At 38.3% G+C, this 21,378-nt stretch overlaps 1 protein-coding gene across 1 annotated transcript in view; it reads right to left on the bottom strand.

The window, feature by feature from the left end:
- The window catches only part of ccdc39 (coiled-coil domain containing 39), a 194,718-nt gene that overhangs the window by 126,192 nt on the left and 47,148 nt on the right, over positions 1–21,378 (bottom strand). The window contains exons 4-8 of the mRNA XM_055645401.1: positions 19,406–19,564; positions 15,502–15,594; positions 14,052–14,180; positions 9,931–10,122; positions 7,708–7,811 (exon numbers count right to left, since the gene is read on the bottom strand). Coding sequence (XP_055501376.1) covers positions 7,708–7,811; positions 9,931–10,122; positions 14,052–14,180; positions 15,502–15,594; positions 19,406–19,564 — 677 coding nt within the window. The remainder of the gene's footprint in view (positions 1–7,707; positions 7,812–9,930; positions 10,123–14,051; positions 14,181–15,501; positions 15,595–19,405; positions 19,565–21,378) is intronic.

The raw sequence follows: 21,378 nt of genomic DNA, 5'->3' as shown, positions 1-21,378 counted from the left end.
CTGCACCTACCTTTCTGTCCTAGGTCTCCTCCATTGTCAGAGTGAATCTAAACACAAATTGGAGGAAAAGCATCTCATATGTCGCTTGGGCAGCTTACTGCCCAGTGGTATGACATTTTTCTGATTTCTCTAACTTCAAGTAACCCCGGCATTTCCTATCTCTCTATCCCTGGCCCATTTCCTTTATCATCGTTACTTTTTTACATATCTTTCATTCATTGTTCTTTATCTCTCTACATTATCGTCTATATCTCTTGTTTCCCTTATCCCTAACTAGTCTGAAGAAGAGTCTCGATCCAAAACATCACGCATTCCTTCCCTCCAGAGATCCTGCCTGGCCCACTGAGTTACTCCAGCTTTTTGTGTCTATCTTCTTTTATTTGTAAGGATCTTGTTTCTAACCCTTAGGTTTCACTACAATTATCAGGGTACTGGGTAGATTTTTAGATTGGACAGCATAACGATCTAATTAATGGAGTGGCCTTTGATGCTAGTGTATAGATGTAAAAAAGTATGAAATGATGTCAATATTGTCATTACTGTTGGCACTTGAGAACCTCCTCTTGATTACATCCTCAAAATTTAATGTCTCAGCAATGTATTGAGATAAGAGAATAGTAGCATTCTACCTTAGTTGTAGAATTTATCTAATATCATTTTCAAAGTAGAAGGAAAATAGAGAAGTGGTTTATTTCAGTACACAACACTAATCATATGGTACCAACCTACTTTGATGGGGATTTTAAATTTGTTATTTATTTTTCTCCTTTAATAAACATTTATAACTATATTTTCTGCTCAGTTTATAATAACCACATGCATACATTTAAATAGCTATTAACACCTACATATTTACATAATGTGTTTAGTGTGATGAAGCCGAATTTTAGTTAAAAATATAAGAAGATATTAAATTGACTTCTGGGCTAGCTTACAGCTTATATTTAGTCTCAAATTAGGCTTGCCTTAGGCTGTGGGTGTGTGAGATAATAAATCCTATAACATTGGAGAAGCTAAAGATATCTTTGAAGTAAGATGCCATAAACCTCTGACCATGACTAATGTCTGTGGAATGTGCAAAGGGGACAAAAAAACCCTATTTAAGGCAATGTAATTCTGTTGTTAAGAGAAGGTGGCTGAGCACAGTCAAGTGTCTGTGTTGGTCACTTGACTGGAATGCTCGCTCCCTTCCATCGGCCGATGTTAAGTAAAGTTTTGAGCTGGTCTACCAAACGGTTTGTGTGGTGTCTGTTTATTAAGAAGCGAACCTGGTTTAGTTGTTATAAAAATAACTTTTTCATTGGCGTAGTTATGCAGGCCTCGCTGGGACCACATCAACAGCTGACTGTGCAAGAGGTTGCGGAGGTTGCCGGGATTGGAAGGGAGATAACTGAGCTCTATCGGCCCCCTTGTAAGACCGACTCCCTAGAAACTCCCGGGAACGTCTGTGATCCTTCATCAGACATTGAATTGGTTCCCTGCCGAGGTTCTTAGAAACAGACACAGGTAAGACCAGTTGGGCTTTATATGTTTTTTTTTTCAGAAGGGATATTGTGTATGTATTTTTAAGACAGACTTGTGTATGTATTTTTAAGAAGGGCTTGGGTATATTGTTAAGATGGACTTGAGCGGTTCCTCTCTCTCTCTATCTCTCTTTGTTTTCTTTTTCTCTCTCTCTACTAAGGGCTCATCGGCCTCGTTGAGATATCCGTGATTTGTCGGGTTGAGATACGGGGGTTGAGGTGTGCGTCTGGCTTATTGAGACATCCGATGCGTTGTCGGATTGAGAAATAAGTGGCGTTGTATGTTAAAGAATTAAGAAGTCTGCCGGGTTGAGAAACGGGGGTCCCGGTTAGCGGGTCTGCTTCGTTGAGACACCTGGGGCTTATTTTAAGGGATAAGACGTCTGCCAGGTTGAGAAACAGGGGTCTCGGTTAGCGAGTCGGCCTCGTTGAGACACTTGGGTCGTATATTAAGGAATTAAAAAAGTCAGCCAAATTGAGAAACTGGGGTCTCATTTAGTGGGTTGGCCTGGTTGATATATTTGGAACGATTCGGAATTAAGAAGTCTGTTTTCTCTCTCTCTCTTTCTATTTGTCTATGGGGAATGGTCTGGATACCGGTCCTATATATGTGTTATTTGAATCCTATGTATAATAAGAAATTTAGAATGTTAAGTTACAAGTTGATATGGGAAAGGAAGACAGGAAAGAAATGGAAGAAAGGAATTACAACATGGAAATCAGGAACAGAGGAGAAGCATGAGGAGAGTAGAGTTCGAAGTTGGATGGATACTGGATGTAAGAAGGAGATAGAGTAGGTATGTTACAAAACCTACCTGAATCGTCGATGAGAATCTGCCCCCAGGCAGTGTGCGTGATTTTGGCGCTGTTTAGAGGGGGCAGGTTTAAAACGCGATTTTTACTAGGCTGTTGCAATCGAAAATGTTCAGCCTAGTAAATCATTAACGGAAAATCGCTGAAAGACCCCGTCGCAAAAGGTATTATTAGTTTTTATGGCCTTGTATAATAGTTATAGTAGTTTAAAAATTACTCTCTAAACCCGCGACCTCTCGCAGCCCCAGGGTTTTATAAAGCAAACAATTAAAGGTATGTACCTTATTTTTACATTAAAAGGGGCTTCTTAAGAACCCTGTATATAAAGTTCTCTATAGCGAGTAGCTCATTATGGGCTTTTTATATTCCGCAGTATTTTTCTGGACATTTGAGGGCACAAATCCAGCGCAATGTGAACGTTCTAAACCAGCGCGTTCACAGGAACCCACTAGAAAGCCGGTTTAAAATAGACTTTAATTTACAGCAATTGAACACTAAATTCCTTCCATTTGGCCTATAAATTGATGTAAATGAGATTTAAAAATCATGTTTTATTGTGAATTATTTGTGAATATTATTTGGACACTTAGGCTATTTAAAAATGTAATGATTTATTAAGAAATGGATAGATGTTTAGATCTAGTAATTGAAGTCTGAAATTAGCTACAATTGGGTAACTAACTAATATGCTTTAATTTCAGGTCATCCAAGTAAGATTATTTTATATTTGTTTCAGAATGCTTCAATCTATGATAACTGAAAATGTCATTAAGTTCTCTTAATTTTTAAGAAGGTTATGGGCTTTTGACTGTCCGTGATCACAGCTTTTTTGTTATGTCCATAGAAAATCAATAGGGAACAAGATGCTAATTTCCGAGTATGAAAATGGCCATAACTTTTTTATTACTTGAGATATGAAAGTGAATTAGGTGTCAAATTAAACTTATTGTTATGCTTTATCTGATGGGATAAATTGCAGACTTGATTTTTTAAATCTCACAATTTTGTAACATTGCTAGATAGAGTTAAGAAACAAGGATAGCACTAGGAAAGGATGGAAATTATTGCAACTAGAATGCCAGTGGGCAGAGGAACAAGAGAATAGAATTAAAAGACAGACAGGAGGTGAGAAACAGGTGATGGTTCGTAAAAAATAAACCCAGTACTGGTAAATCCTCTGGAGGAGACTTCATGTCTGGCACAACAACCCTATTTGGTAATGAAGATGAGGAGTTAGATAATCTTGGGAGATGTCCACCAGTAGCAATGACATCTTTACCTGTGACAGTTCCGTCAGTAACATCCCTATAACTTGAAGTTCTGACCTTACAAAGCTCTCCAGGATTGGGAGCACGGGAATGCCTTTCTGTGCGTAATTTGTTTAAGGCATTGATGCTACCAGAACAGCTGGTCATTATTAAATGTACTGCACACACTGGTGCTGGGGACCCTATAGCAAAAGGCAATGAGTTGCCGATAGTGTATCCAAACAGGCAGCCTGTACATCCAAATGCATAGTGACAGCAGCTAAACAGATGCTAGCAAATAGAACGGTCCTGCCAAACATGAGAGAGGTATGTACATTACAGAGGGACGCCTCTTGTATATAATAATAACTATGGAAACAAGAGGGCTGTGCCATTGATTCAGCACACCCCGCTTGGACAAGTTGGTGTTTACGATACATTTTTACCCGTCTTACCCATGCTGGTAAGGAGGGAATGATAGGATAACAAAGGAAATGTGGTGACACCCGAAAATTTGATGAGGCACTGAAGCAGGCCTCTGAATGTAAAATTTGCCAATGAAATAATCCAGGCAAACCAATTAGGATACCCTCAGGGGTGACGCCAATGCTATCACGATCGTTTGAATACATACGGATTGATTTTATTGAAATGCCAAGGGCCCAGTGTTATAAATATTGAGTATTGATTTTAAATTTATTTAGCAGGTGGAGTGAAGCTCTACCAACCACTAATAATACTGTTGCAACTACAGTAACATTGTTGTTAATCCCAGGTTTGGCCTACCTACGTATTGTTGTTAATCCCAGGTTTGGCCTACCTACCTATAAGTTCAGACAATGGTCCTCATTTTAACCAATAATAAGGAAAAATGTTCACATTTTAATATCTGACAGCAATTCACTGTACACACCACCCACAGGTATCTGGGATGGTGGAAAGAGTCAATGGGGATTGCAAAACAAAAATTACCCTGGAAGTAAATCCTTTTTCTGACAAGCAACTATGTTATAAAAAATTGGGGATGAAGGAAAATTCAATGGAGAAATGAGGATAGGATAGGGAGACTGTAAAGTCAAGGAGAGTCTGAATAATCATGATCTGGATCAATGTCCAATTAGGGTTAGGTAACCAGGATTTTGGTAAACAGAAGTCTTGTCAGAAAAAGGGAAAGTAAATTACAAAGAGATGTCTTTGAAAATGAAATATTATATACTGCTGGTAAAACAATGTTTTTGTATATGTACTGCTTGTAAAACAATGTTTTTTGTATGTGTAATGTGTGAAATTAGAAGCAACGAGCGAAGTTGTGTGTTGCTTTAAATAGTTTGTCCTTTAAAATGCAAATAGACAAAGTTTATGGTGTGCTTCGTTAAGAAACAGGCATGAATGGGGGGCGGAGCTATACTCGATGGATAAAATGTGTTGGTTGATTATAAATCTTTTGAACCAAGTTAAAAAAAAAAGACTCATCCCGATTAAAGTGTTAAATGAGATTATAAATGTCAAAATTACAGAGAAAAGAAAATGTATTATTGATTACTGATTCTGAATGAGTTCTTTTGGGAAATTGTTTTGATAACAGAGGTTGTCTTTTAAAATGTAAATGAAGCAAGATTACTGTTTTCAAGCAAACAAAAAGATGTTGAAGCATGTGCTGTGTGAGTGAAATGATGGTAGATGAAAAATTGTCTTATGACTTACAAAAGGAGGTTTGAGGGAACTCACAATGAGGGATGAAAGGTGAGAAGATAAAGTAGATTGGGGAAGAGAACATATTTGGAGAATTGAATATTTAGGTGGGGAGAGCCTCTTCGGAGATAATCGGATTAAAGAATAAATTCACAGGGAAGTGTTAGGAAGGAATAGAGGATCAAAGGTAGACAAAAGTGCTGGAGAAAGTCAGCTGGTGAACAAGATTCACAACTTTTTATTGATACAGGAAAAGCTGCTCTGTCCACCCCCTGGAGAGTGGGGGGAAGCGACCTACAGGCCCTGTGCAATTAACTAATTATGTATGGTCGGCAATTAACCCATGTCTTGCCAGATCTACATTCCCAGGTTGGAGGAGCTTTGCTGGGAGCCATAAAAGCTATACGATGATGGTGCTGGGACAAGAAGAAATTGAAACTATTGAAAAGAACAACCAAGTGTTGCTAACAACATGAACTGCTGTAAAGATTGAAGATCATCGTCGCTGGATACATTTGATTGACTGTGAACAGTTTGTGGAAACAAGGACGATGGGCTATTGATGCTCCCTTTATTCTGGGGTGGCCCAGCCCAGATGGACTGAACTTTCTTCAGAATGGCAAGCTTGCAGACTAACTCACATTTAAAGGATGGTACACACCTCCTTTTAAACAAGATTGAAGTAAAACATGACAAGCGCAGCAAAGATACCCTGACTACAGACAGTAAGAGGTCTGCAAAGGCCAGTTAAATCTACCTGTTTTTGCCACAACCAAGGCACTGGTGTATTTTAAGGAAACAGTATATTTGTGACAGGGCATTGTTATGTTGCAAATGCAGTGCCACACAAGAGAAGCATGAACCAGTTACACCAGCACACGGGGAATTCCAAGCGAAGCCGAATAAAGGCTGAGCAATTTTTATGATCCTTTTCCTGTCCTATGGTAGTATCTTAGTGTCACGTCCGGGGGAGGTTGGTGGCCATTTAAAATGTTTGGAGGGACTTGTGAAACGATTGTCCACTATGAATTGATTGTGTTACTAGTGTACTATTAATTTGTCTGATGAGATGCTTATGGTCTTTCGTATGTACTCAGGAAGGACTGTAGTTGTTATCAAAATTTTGATAAAAGGATGGAATGATGAAGCAAAATTCTAGTTAAAAATATAAGAAGATATTAAATTGACTTCTGGGCTAGCTTACAGCTTATATTTAGTCTCAAATTAGGTTTGCCTTAGGTTGCGGGTGTGTGAGATAATAAATCCTATAACATTGGAGAAGCTAGAGATATCTTGAAGTAAGATGCCATAAACCAAATTACCAATGTTTATGGGGGAGGAGGCAATAAAGGAAGAGAGAAATAGCCAGTCACATCTTTGTAAACAACTGACCTATGTTTATGAGGGACCAAATGACAGAGGAAGCAGCGAAAAGAGCTAGGGTGGTCTATTTGGACCTAAAGCAAATGGCCAATGTTTTTAGTATATCTTGTACCATGTAAACAAAAGGTTTGATGTGATGAATTCTGTGGAAACCTTTTCCTGTACCTCTGACCATGACTAATGTCTGTGGAATGTGCAAAGGGGACAAAAAAACCCTATTTAAGGCAATGTAATTCTGTTGTTAAGAGAAGGTGGCTGAGCACAGTCAAGTGTCTGTGTTGGTCACTTGACTGGAATGCTCGCTCCCTTCCATCGGCCGATGTTAAGTAAAGTTTTGAGCTGGTCTACCAAACAGTTTGTGTGGTGTCTGTTTATTAAGAAGCGAACCTGGTTTAGTTGTTATAAAAGTAACTTTTTCAAGTGCAAAAGTTTGAGGTGCAAAATAATATAAAATGTACATGATCATTAGATGAGGAGAAAACATTGAAACCACAGGCAGAAATGGATCAAAAATATTTTTGAAAATACTGCAACAGATAGAGGTGAAGAGGTTTGACAAAAAAAGCTCTAGAGGAGGGTATAGAAAATGCCCAAAGATTATCACTAACGATGGAACAAAATTTAGATTAAGATCAACAGATGGTTTAAGAGAGAATATAAAATCTGAGAAGATTGGTTTGAAGAATCATGATAAGGAAGACATTTATATGGAGCTGGAACAATGTGTAGGGAATGGTGAACTAAAGTAATCAGTAACTTCATGTGGAAAGGTTTTTATATTGGAAAGAATACTATCAGTTTTGGATAACACGAATGCAGATGAGGAATGTTCCAGAACAATCATTCTGTTAACCTGGAAACCTACACCTCTGTTTTGGGCAAAGTTGACTGCACAGGTTTTATATAATGATAGAAAATATTTTATTGAAACCAACTCCATCCCATTAGTCAAACTTTTTTGAAACAACCAAAATATGTTAATCAAGGAAGTAAAAACACCAGGTTTATAATGGCAAAAAAAAAATCATAGCAATGAGTAGAAATCTTACTTGGTGGTTTTTTCTATGTTTTCCCGCTTCAAATTTGTTATTTGACTTCTCACAGTTTCTAGATCGGTTGCAGTTCTATCCACTTTGCTTTTTAAGGTATCAAGCTGTACATATTACAGAGACATTTTAGATGGCACTTGAAAACATCATTTTATCGTCCATTAAAGTTCTAATATAATGAACAAAGTAAACTGCAGAGAACATTTATATATTCACACACCCTTCATAATATGCTTTAGCCAGAAAACTAAAGCAAGAGAATATGAGAAATCCAAAAAAATGACATTTAGTAACAAATCTTGGGTTTTCGCAAGACAGATGTCCTATTTATGTTTAAGGTATTTCCCATACCCATTCCTAATGGTCAATGAACAAAATAGATTGTTAGGCCAACGTTAATGATCAAATAAATTGCTAGGAGTCTGGCATCATATAAAAGACAAGTAAAGCGAGGATAATAGATTTCCTTCTCTGTAGCAGTGGTGTACTAGCATGCTTTTAATGATAAATCAGTAAGTTCATGGCTATCAGCGCTGATAGTAGCCTTATTTTGTAACTTTTTTGAGTTTTAATTTCAGAATTATATCTGCAAATCCTCAGACCAGGCTTCTGGGTACAGGTCAATCACCATCCACTGATATTCAATCACTATTGTACCATAACCTCCTCAATAGTGGAAAAGCTTTGGAAAGTCAGAAGGTCAGTATACTTGTAACCACCATATTAATGGAGTCAATCAATTTAACTTTTTTGTTCAATTGGGACTCCTAGAGTGTTTATGACAGAGGTTTGACAACATCAAGATGGATAGACTTTCTTTCGTCTCAGAGGGTCAATGCTTGGCATTTGTGAGGTGCAAATATATTTGCCAATTATCATTCCAGGTCTTCTGGCTTGCAAGCATCATTATCTGAGAAGATCCAAATAAAACTGAATAATGTGAAATCATCATATATCCCCACTGCTGATCTCGTGTTGGGAGATCATTAATTAAACAACTAAAGATGACCAGGCCCTTAAGACTGGTTGGAAAGATATTCTGGACCTCCAATAGCTGCATCCACCAGCCTTTGTATCAGTGGAGAGTTTTCTCCTCAATTCCCATTTATGTCATTTTGCTTTCCAACTTCTATTTATTAAGTCCACATTATATGCTGACTTGCTAACTATCCATTGCTTCACATTCCTCTCTTCTCAGTTTCAGTGAATTCTAATTGCCCTGAGATAGATTGCATTAGATGTATAGCGAAATGTCAGTAAGTGTTCAGTTGAAGCTGGGGTTAGTGTGGCTTGGGAACATCAAGGGTAAAAAAAATGGATATGTTTTGTATAAGACATATATGCAACCCTCATAATGTTATCCTTTCCTATAACATATTGAGCAATGGCATAAACATTCAAGCAGTCCTTATGACTTTGCAAAATGCGTGGCTAAAAAAAATTGTGTGCCCCAAATTTCATCTAATCATTCTTATCGAGTACCCTCCCAAATAGGTTTTGCAAAAGTTCCCAGACCTGAAACTTTAACTACTTCTCTTTCCACAGATGCCTCATAATCCCCTGAGTGTTCCTACCATCTTTCGTTTTTCAGTTTTGTGAATCTCGTTTGCTGCAGCCCTGTCATGTTCTACCCAAAGTTAAGCGAAAAAGTAAATTGAAATTATTGCCATAAAAACTACTCCGTTTTGTTTAAAGCCAGTGATTTCAATCAACCTTTACAGATAAATATTCAATTGAGCAATAAGGAACAGTCTAATTTGTGTCATGTATCTGGTGGCCCTTGTCTGTCTGGATAAATCTGCTGGTATAGCAACATGTGCATTGTTGCTTTCAGTAACCAGTTAATGTTTTTTGGCAGATACCATTTTTAAAAAATATTAACAAAAATGTAAACATAATAGCTATATAAATGGGCTAATATTGTTCATGTTGTTCATGTGAAAATTACTACCAAAATTATTCATGATGTATAAGATCATCCAGCTGAAATTACTAAAGGTCATTAAAAAAAACCCCAGTAATTTGTTTGCACCTTTGCTTCTAAATCTGTAGCTGAACAACCCATTTGCAATCAATGGAATCGTGCATCCTTTACAGTCGAATGCAGGATCTGGGAAGTAATTTGGAACTGCTAGCATTTAGCCAGTGAAATCCAACCGCCTTACCTATTAGTTTAATATTTTTTACTTACAGCCATGAAAGACAAAGAGTTTTGTTAATTACCTCATTTTGTAGTTGAATACGGTTTGTTTCATGTGCTTGATACTCTAAACGAAGTTTAGCTCCTTGACGTTCATTTATGGAAATCTTTCTTAAAAATTCTTCATTGTTTTCAGTCTCATTCTTAAGAAACTGAACTTTCTCATTAATTAATGCTTCTTTTTCTCGTATTTCCTGCTTTACTTCTGCTAGTATCTATTAAAGAGATATTTTTGTGTTACGTATTATCTAATATGCAAAACACAGATTTAAATTATTCGGGGAATTAAGTTTGTTATATTTTTGGTACACCTTTAAATCAGTATCAAACCTATAACTAATATTAGATAATGGATTTGTTCTCCACATGCTTCCATCTTACTCTATCCTCCTAGCTGCAATGAAGCTTTACCTTAGAATGAAGACAAATTCTTCAACAGGACGTTTACAGTGAAGATTTAAAAATTAAATGTATCCATTTGCCGGTAAAATCAGAAAGTCATTTTGGCTCCTGGATAAAGGCTGAAAGAGATTCCAGATAAACAATGCAATATGGTAATTGTAATTAAAATATATATATATTGGACAAAGAGTGGCCTAAAACACTTCTGCTGAGAATAGCATATTAGGAGGAGGGTTACAACATTTAAAGCAGATACTTTTAGCCTTGACATTGGCTTTCATCTACTTTTTGTGATTAAATGCCATGCAATTAGCACCTGTAAGGTTCTTAACAGGACAAGGCTCACTCAAACACAACTGGCAACAGAAGAAGATAGAAAGAGATGGAGGCACACAGCAGATCAGGCAGCATCTCTGGAGGACAAAGATAGGAGATGTTTCGGGTCAGGACTCTTCTTCAGACTACTTGCAGAAGGGGGGGAAAGCTGGATGTGAGATAGGGGCAGGACAAAACCTGGCAAATGAGCAGCACCGCAGCTTGGCGCCAGCCCGGAGCATGCGCCCTTATTAGGGCAGGCACCTACGGATGTTGAACCGGATGGCATCACCCTGCTACAGACCTCTGCTGCCTCAAACGCAGGAAGAAGAAGATAGGTGGATACAAGTGAGGGGAGGTTTGATTGGCAGATGGTTGAATAAAGGCCAGAGCTGCAAAGACAAAAGAAGTAAGGATAGAAGAGTTGTGAAATGTGAAGCCAGAGGAAGGAATATTGGTGTTAGGTGGTGGGAGGGAAGGAAAGGGGATGGGGAAAGAGTGGCAATCTAGAGGAGTGGGGGGGGGGGGGGGGGGGGGGGGGGGGGGGGGGCATGTGGGAGGTGTTTGTAAGTTATTTACCTAAAATTGGAGAATTCAATGTCCAGACTATTGGTCTGTAAGCTACCCAAGAGCAATACGAGATGCTGCGCCTCCAGTTTGCATGTGGCCTTAGTCTGACAATGGGTGCGGCTCAGGACAGGCCAATATAGGAATTAGAAGGAGTTAAAATGATGAGCAATCGGGGTGTTACAGTTGTATAAGACATTTGTGAGTATTGTGTTCAGTTTTCATCACCGTATTTGAAAAGATCAAAGAATTGAGGAGCTGTTGGAAATGACACAGATGAGGAGTTGAGGCAAGTATAGTTTAGCCATAATCCTATTGAATGGCAAATCCCCATGAAGAGGGGAATGGTCTTCTCCAGCTTGACAGTAATTAGCCACGGTCAACATGATCCTATTGAATTGCAGGCCAAGTTTGTGGAGATTGGTAGCCTACTCTTGCTCATATTTTCTTGTGTGCTTTTACATATAAAACACAAAGATAATGTTGATCACGCTCCTGGGATTTCCTTGGCAATAAACTAACACAACACAATTAGTTTTACTGAGATCATTCAATTATAGTTTTGAGCTCCAATTTACAATGGTGCACTTAGAAATAGTCGTCGAATAAACAATGTCATTAGATGTTCCCATGATTTTAGTAAAATGTTAGGTTCACTTACATGGATTGGAATTGGAAGTGCTCAGTCCAAATTTGCAATTGTAATGTCTTTACCTGGAGATGATCATAAAGCTGACCTACTCTGAAAATCTATTTTTCACATTTAGCTCAGAAAAAGTGTACCATGTTTGTTTTTAGTAATGTTTTAATTTGAACTCTTCTGCATTTATTTTGGAAGATAACACAATATATAAATAGGAAAAAATGCAACAAGCAATATACCTGATTTATGATGACTACAATGCTATGGTTTCATGTACTATGACAGAGATTACAAGTGTTGAGCAAACTTCAAAATTAATCTACGATTGGTAGCATTAAATATGCCATACAAGATGAAAATTGAGATGAAAACAATGGCAGAATACACAATCTTTGCTACAAAATGCTATAAAATGGACTACTTGCCAGTAATCATTTGCTTGGAAGAGATTTTTTTTCCCCCAGCCATCATCCCCTTCACTGTGAATGTGACTTTCAATTCATATTTATTATGAGAAAACATTTGAACAAATTGAACAGTTGTTTCTTCAAAAAGTGTTAAATGGTGTTATCTATTATTATATTATTAAAACTGTATGTGTGTGTGTGTGTGCGTGTGTGTGTGTGTGTGTGTGTGTACGCGCGCATGTGATCCCGGAACTATGCCAAAACTGTACAGGATAGCACTACAATTTTTGGACCACGTTACTGACAATTGTCCTGTGGTCTTTTGTATCAAGCTTCATTCAGATTGATGTTATATTTTACAAGTTATTCACATTTTTAACTTTACAAAACCCCTCAAATATTTCTTCCCTATGCACTGGCAGCTATGACATCACAATGGGCTTGTAGCCCTGCTCGCTACAATGTTGTTATCCCAAGACACTGAGTCCTGCAAGCCCTAGCAAGTGCACATTTTTTTTAAAGTTTAAAATGAGGGAGGGTGAATAAGGCGAAATGAGCAGCCCCTGTGCAGTTGGGGGATATGGGTGAGTGGTGGAATATTGCGTTGGGGAACGGGTTGCATTGGGGGAATGGGTGCATGGTGGAATATTGCCTTGGGGAACGGGTTGCGTTGGGGGACCAGGCCTCCCATGTGGGCTATGGGTGAGTGGTGGAATATTGCGTTGGGAGAACGGGTTGCGTTGGGGGGCCAGGCCTCCCGTGTGACAGGGACCTAACGGGTCCCACTTAATCTAGTTAACTTTAAAATTGATATGGTGAAGAAAAACAAACTGAGAATTTTGCATCATCATGTAACAAAAAATGTATATTGCACCACGTGGCATTCCTGGATATTTAGTCCCCAGTGTTAAAAGGAAGATACATTGATATTAATTAGATTTTCCTGTTATTTTAAGGCAGGAAATTTCACTGAGCATTTACATTTTACAATGGTTAACAATTGCACCCAAGAATATATATAACTGATCTCGCACTAAGGAGGTGCAAACAACCAATCAAAGCTATGTTAATACTCAATACTCATCACAAATGGAGGCTTTTTACTGGGCAACTGTAGGAAACTTGCCTGGTGTATCAATATATTATGAAATGGCATATCTAAATGTGACTCCTACAAAATGCAGGAGCCTCTATATCAAGTTACTTCTGCTAAACATGTGCAGTTAAATATCCTGGGGATTCTATGTGCCCAAAAAATAAATATGATGGGAGATCAGTTGACAATGGCAGTAGATTTCTTCCATGATGTTACAACAGTTGCATATTATTCCCTGACACATCCAGAAATTCCTGTCAGAAATAACACTTCTGTACTTAAAAAAAAAATCTGCAAATGACAAAGAATTAATTTGACAAATATTCTGTCATTTTAACGTAGTTAACGAAATATAAGCAAGAGATACAGGTGTAACTCAGCGATTCAGGCAACATCTCTGAAGAGAAGAAATCTCCAGAGAAGCTGACTATCCTGCTGATTTCCTCCAGCATTTTGTGTCTATCTTCGGCGTAAAACATCATCTGCAGTTCCTTCCTACACATTTGAAATATAAGCAATCTGTTTTCCTCTTGTAACGGCCAGAAACAGATATATGTCTTGGGCCAAGCTGTTCCCAAACCAAAATGTGACGGAGCATGCAAATATTATACGTCCAAATGCCACAATAATTTATATATAATGGCTTCATTATGAGAGATAATACAAAATTGTGCTGCAAATTAAATTACTGACATGGAAAGAAATGCTCCCTACCAATGCACACTTGTCCATATCTTGATCCCTTCTCTGCATCTGTTCAATTGTGTTCTGCCATTGCCTAATTAGTTCTTGCCTCTCACTGTGGGATCTGCGAAAGTCATGTGCTATTTTGTCCAGTTCCATCTACAATAAAAACATGTTTACAGGTTTGCTTTCATGAATAAAAACATTTAACTTTGCTGTGAAGTGCAGCAAAATTTTACATAAAAGGAATCTCAAATATAACGTAAGGTTGTATTTAATATTCACACAATAACAATCCTGAAATTCTGCTGAAACAAAAACCAAAAATGCTCAAAGCACTCAGCAGATTAAGTAACAATAATGGGGAGAGAAAGCAAGTCAAAATTTCAGTTCAAGAACCCATCATCGGAACTGAGAAACTGCAAAGGTTTGTGTATTTTAAGTTGCCGAGACAGGGGACAGAGGTCTGTGATTGCATGCAAACCCAAATTATCAAGCTAGCAATTCTTTTGTTTTTTAATTGTCAAGTTTTTTTTCCAAATGTAACAGCAATTTACTTCTTCCAATGTTGTCTATTGCATTTGGTGCTCATTATCTTGTCTTGCACAGATTCGGTGACTACTTCACTTCGCAATGGCAAAGTTAGACTTCCATTTCAATTGAAAAATGGCTGTCATTTCAATTATCCATCCCCTCTCTCTTTTGCTTCCTAATTGCTCAAGAATGCCCAAGGTAAGTTTGACAAATAGCATCTCATATTCCATCTGGGCACATTACAGCCTCAATATTGAATGGAATAATTGCAGTAATTTATCCGTATCTTCTTTCTCCAGAAATATCAGAACGTTTCTGTTCCAACTTTGGTTGGTCAATCGATCAATTGAAAAGTATATCATGGTAGCAGGGCCTTTGGTCCTGAATCCACACCAACCATTCAAACTCATTCTATGTTATCCTACTTTCACATCCACTCTCTACACAAGTTATAGAGGACAATTAACCTACAGACCTGGATGACCTTGGGATGCGAGGAAACCCGAGCACCCAGAGTAAACCCACGTGGTCACAGGGAGAATGTGCAATCTCCACGCAGAATGTACCCGAGGTTAGGATCGTACCCGGGTCTCTGACATTGTTAGGCAGCAGTTCTACCAGCTGTTTCACTGTGTTGCACTTGAAATGTTGGTATTCAAAATAATAATTATCTAGACAATTTCAATTATCTAGACAATTTACCCCTATCATACACAATTCCTCCACAGATCTACCTCTTTACAATTTAATACATGCTTATTTATTTCACCTCAACAGGTTTGATGAAGGGTTCTTGCTATGAACGATTGACTGTTTCTCTCCCCCACACGTTGCTGAGTACTTTCATATGGTCTGTTTTTAGTTTGGTGTTCAAGCATCTCCAATTTTTGTTCCATCTTAATTCCACAATACCAATAATAACACTGTTCTATGTGACATATCTTACCTGTGCTGCAATTGTTTCAGTCATTTCATTGTCAAGTAGCTTTCGTTTTTTGTTTACATCATTGGTCATCCTCTCCATTTGTACTGATATATCCTGTGGTAAATAGAAAATTATTTTGTTTAATGTACAAGCTTTTGTTTTAAATGTTCTCCCTTAGTTCCTAAAATCATTAACGTAATAAAGTACTAGAGCAATGGATACAGCTTCTTTAATGAAGAATAACACCCCAAAATACTTGACATGGGTGGAGTCAGATAAAAGCGAATGTCAAATTAATCAAGTTGATATGAAAATATACTGTTGAAAGATTAGATGAAGAGAAAGGATTTAAAGGAGTCAGGTGTCACGATTATTTCATTGTCACTTGTATCAGCAATGGGTAAAATTATTATTTGCTGCAGCTTAATTGACAAAATTCACATTATAAAAAAAGTAAAAGTAATCAACAATACAACGATTTAATAATCAGTAATATTAGATAACTAGACAAAAATAATGAAAAATTGAAGTCCATAGTGCAACCAAAACAAAGTCTATAGTAGGTCATGTAGTAAAGAACTGAAATGCTGGTTTAAAAGGTAGACAGCCAAATGATGCTGGAGTAACTCAGCGGGACAGGCGAATGTCTCAAGTTGAGAAAATAATGTTGAAAGATTAGAATGGATTTAAAGGTCTCACGAGTCCACTTGTATCAGCAATGGGTAAAATTATTATTTGCTGCAGCTTAATTGACAAAATTCACATTATAAAAAAAGTAAAAGTAATCAACAATACAACAATTTAATAATCAGTAATATTAGATAACTAGACCAAAATAATGAAAAATTGAAGTCCATAGTGCAACCAAAACAAAGTCTATAGTAGGTCATGTGTAGGAAAGAACTGAAGATGCTGGTTTAAATCGAAGGTAGACACAAAATGCTGGAGTAACTCAGCGGGACAGGCTGCATCTCTGGAGAGAAGAAATGGGTGACGTTTCGAGTCGAGACCATTCAGTCTCAAGAAGTCATACTGTTTGTGTATTGTGCAAGAACCTGATGGCTGATGGGAAGAGGTTGTTCTTGAACCTGGAAGTTACTGTTTTCAGGCTCTTGAAGTTTCTTTCTGACGTAGCAGTGAGATGAGAGCATGGGCAGAATGTTGTGGTCTATGATGATATTAACTGCCTTTTTAAAGCAGCAACTCTTCTACTTCCCTTCAATGGTGGTGGTAGTGGGGGGGGGGGGGGGGGGGGGGGGGGGGGGGGGGGGGGGGGAAAGAGGTGTGGGTATTGGTCCAGGCAGTGACAATTCAATGGAATTTAGGGATAGAATACCAGAATGGTAGAATCATGGAAAGGCACTCATCATTTACAGTAAAATAATCTGTAAGGTATGGGTGGTACTAAGGAGACAGAAAAGATAATAAAGAAACAGGAAAGGGGGAGGTTGGAGAGAAGTTAATGCCATGAGGAAAGGAATTTTTAATCCTCAGGTGTCTGGGGAAAGACAATCAGTTTGACAATAGGCAATAGACAACAGGCAATAGGTGCAAGAGTAGGCCATTTGGCCCTTTGAGCCAGCACCGCCATTCAATGTGATCATGGCTGATCATCGCCAATCAGTACCTCGAGGCAGTATCCTGCCTTCTCACCGTATCCCCTGACGCTGCTATTTTCAAGGGCCCTATCTAGTTCTCTATTGAAAGACTCACAACTCTCTGTGAGAAAAAGTGTTTCCACGTCTCGGTTCTAAATGGCTTACTCCTTATTCTTAAACTGTGGCCCCTGGTTCTGGACTACCCCAACATCGGGAACATGTTTCCTGCCTCTAGCGTGTCCAAGCCCTTAACAATCTTATATGTTTCAATGAGAAACATATTCGGCAGGGAGGCGGGCAATTAGAAACAGTGTGGAATATAATATGTACTGAGAGTTTCGTGCTAGCCAAGACTTAAACATTAAGGATGGGTGGTTAGCCAGATGTTGCTGAGATTGGCAAATAATGAGTTGATAAACACAGGGATAAGGTTTTGGGAGACAGTCAGAATAGGTAGGTTAGGAGGTAATTGACATTATGGAGGTGATTGTCAGTGAAATTTATGAGTGAAAAGGTAATTCGAAGATGGCATCAGAACTGAAATGGGGAGACGACCGTGAGGGAGGGGGAAGAACAGTGGAGGACCCGGCGTGCGGGGGGGGGGGGGGGGGGGGGGGGGCACTGTGAGTGAGGGGGAGGGGGCAAGAATAAAGGTAGATACTTTGTAACTTTTTAAGCGCTCTTTCATGTGGCGACATTAAGCAAAGAATTTCACTGTGACTTGTCACATATCACGGGGTGGAAGTTTGTGGAGTGGCTATTACTAGGGAGAAGGTGCTTGGGAAGCTGAAAGGGCTGAAGGTGGATAAGTCACCTGGACTGCACCCTAGGGTTCTGAAAGATGTGGCATTTGAGATTGTGGAGGCATTGATAGTGATATTTCAAGAAACACCAGTCAGGAGTGGTTCCAGATGATTGGAAAATTACCAATATTAGCTCACTGCACAAAAAGGAGAAAAAAAGACTAATGGGAACTATAGGCCAGTTAGTCTGATTTTGGTAGTTGATAAGATTTTAGAGTCCATTATAAAGGATGACATTACAGAGTACTTAGAAGTTCACGATAAAATAGGCCAGTCAGCATGATTTTGAGAAGGGGGGGTCTTGATGACAAATTTGGATATCTGGTTGGCTCGATAGCAGAAGGCAAAGAGTGGCAATAAAGGGGGCTTTTTCTGGTTGCCTGCATGTGACTAGCGGAGTTCCGCAGGGCTCGTTGCTGAGGCCACTGTTCTTCACGCTGCATATTAATGATTTAGATGAGGGGATTTGTGGCCAAGTTTGCGGATGATACGAAAATAGGTGGAGCCGCAGGCAATGTAGAGAAAGCAGGGACTCTGCAGAAGGACTTGGATAGGTTGGGAGAGTGGGCAGAGAAGTGTCAGATGGAATATAGTGTAGCAAAGTGTGGAGCCATGTATTTTGGTAGAAGGATTATTTTCTTAATGGGGAGAGAATCCAGAAATCAGATGTGCAAAGGGACTTGGGAGTGCTGGTGCAGGATTCAGTAGTAATCAGTAGTAAAGAAAGCAAATGCAATGCTAGCATTTATTTCAAGAGGGCTTGTATACAAAAACAGGGATGTATTGCTGAGGCTTTATAAGGCATTGGTCAGGCTGCATTTGGAATATTGTGAGCAATTTTGGGCACCATATCTGAAGGATGTGCTGGCTCTGGAGAGGGTCCAGAGGTTTACAAGAATTATCCCAGGAAATAATTATCCCAGGATGAGCGTTTGATGGCACTGGGCCAGTACTCGCTGGGGTTTAGAAGCATGAGGGGGGACCTCATTGAAGCATACAGTATAGTGAAAGGCATGGATAGAGTGGATGTGGAGAGGATGTTTCCACTAGTGGGAGAGTCGAGGACTAAAGGTCATTGCCTCAGAATTAAAGGACGTTATTTTAGGAAAGAGATGAGGTGTCAAAGGTTATGGGGAGAGCAGGAAAATGTGGTTAGGAGGTAGAGATAGATCAGCCATGATTGAATGACGAAGTAGACTTGTTAGGCCGAATGGCCTAATTCTATTCCTATCACATGATCTTATGATCTTTTGTGACAATAAAGTATTCATTTATTCATTTATTCATTCAATCATTCAAATAATGTGATTTCTACTACTTTTTGCTCTCAAATCTGCATCATTAGTTATAACATTTCCATCGCCAATGTGACTTGTAGCTGAGCACAACACAAATTATTTCACTGGCAAGTCATGACAAAATGGACTTAATTCATACGTGATTTCTCCATTGGTTTATTACAATTATTTGTCACACAATTATATTTGACAAAAAAATCAGCAACAACAAATTAAAAAACATTACCCTGATCTTCCCTTCATCATCTTTAGCGTATTTCTGTATGATAATTGTATCTTCATCCGTTTTTGTTGACTCTTCAAGCCACGCCTCCAAAGCTTGCTTATCCCAGTTCAACTGACACTTCAAATCCTCTATTTGTTGTGTATACCTGTAGATATTATTCTAAAAAACAATTAAAAAAATGCAATAAATATGCAGCCAGTTGAGTGTAATAAATCATTTAAGTTTAAGAAAGAATTAACACACGTGGATTTATCATCTCGCCATCTGAAAATGCCAAATGTTTGAAGAATTATATCGGTATAGGCATTTTCTTTTTCAAGAAAGATGAATAATCTGGGAATAACATTTTATTACTTCAATAATAAAGCATTAAGCTATGAAATGTAAATAAAGTCACAGTTTACTACTGAATGTAATGAACCATAGACAATGGAAATTACTCAGCTCGGCAATCGTTGACAGAATTAAAAGTTGAAGCTGAATTGGAAAATAAATTACTCTGCAACAGAAAATATAAAGGTGCCACTATATTCCCTGGCAATGTTCTATGTTACCTTTCCTTTGTGCTGGCCTTAACCTGGAAATAATGGGGGGGGGGGGGGGGGGGGGGGGATTTGTCCGCCAAATTGATTAATCAAACTTAATTTACAACTTAATATCGACACAAAAAGCTGGAGTAACCATTCTCTGGAGAAAATGAATAGGTGACATTTCGGGTCAAGAACCTTCTTCAGAGGGAAAGGGAAATGAGAGATATAGACAGTGGTATAGCGAGGTATAGATCAAAAGAATGAAAGATGTGCAAAAAAGTAATGATGATAAAGGAAACAGGCCATTGTTAGCTGTGGGCTAGGTGAAAATGAGATATAGACAATGAGACTTCAAAGGATTACCATCAATTTGAGAACATCCTAGTCATGTAAGGAATTGCAGTGTAAAATATTTTATCAAGTAAAAGATTAGCTTGACTGCTTGATCTGTAACGAACATTACAGAGCTCAAATTATTATAGGGCTTGAATGTTGCCCTTACATTCCCGATGAATCATCTAACATTACAGATTTAGCAGCACATATCACCAGAGAAATAAAGAAGATCACAGAAATAGGGGAAGAGATGCATAGCTTTTATAAAGGTGGAGAATGGTGGCAATTTAGCTTGTTTGGAGGAATATGGGGAATGATAATTCACTGTGGATCTATTGTACTGCTGATCGTTGTATTGATCTATGTACTAAAATGCCTGAAGCCTTTACTGTGTACCAACCAAGGACTGTAGTGTTATCATCAAAAATGATAAGAGGAGGGAATGAGAATATCCTGGTTATGTGATGAATTGTAGTGTAAAGTATTTTATTAAGTAAAAGATTAGCTTGACTTTATGGATTCTGAATAAACTGAAGTAATAAACTGAATAATTCTGTGTCATATTAGAGGAACTATGGGGATCAGGAAGCCAGAGGCCTGCGTACCAAGCTTTTCTGATAGTGCATCCTGTCATGCCCAGGGAAAAGACATTTAACAATAGTGAGAGAGGATGTGTTTTCTGTGACTCGTGAATTTCTGTAAACAGAAATCTTCTGTGCTGTTACTGATAATGATCGTTATATTTTTTAAGAAGGAATTGCAAATGTTGCAAATGTAAGTTCCTGTTGTTTAGGGGTTTTGTAACTAAAGATTGTGATTGATTTAATCACAGTATGACAAGTGTATTGTATTGTGACAAGTATGCTTTGAATGGGTTCAGCCTGATTGATTTGAGTATTGTGTTGAATGTCATTGCTGCAACTCTGTATAAGCATGTGACCATGTTTCCAAAATACTATAAAATATCCTGTATGTCTTCGTTCATTAGAGTGATGGCTCAGGAGAGTCAAGTGCCTGTTGCATACTTGACTCTGTATCCCTGACACTCTCGCCGGCTGATGATCAGTAAAGCTTGAGTTGGTTTACCTAAACCATTGTGAGTTGTCT

The sequence above is a fragment of the Leucoraja erinacea genome, chromosome 14 (assembly GCF_028641065.1).
Source record: "Leucoraja erinacea ecotype New England chromosome 14, Leri_hhj_1, whole genome shotgun sequence".
Lineage (NCBI taxonomy): Eukaryota > Metazoa > Chordata > Chondrichthyes > Rajiformes > Rajidae > Leucoraja > Leucoraja erinaceus.
The sequence above is the reverse complement of the archived record's forward strand: the minus strand, read 5'-3'. Positions and strand labels throughout refer to the sequence as shown.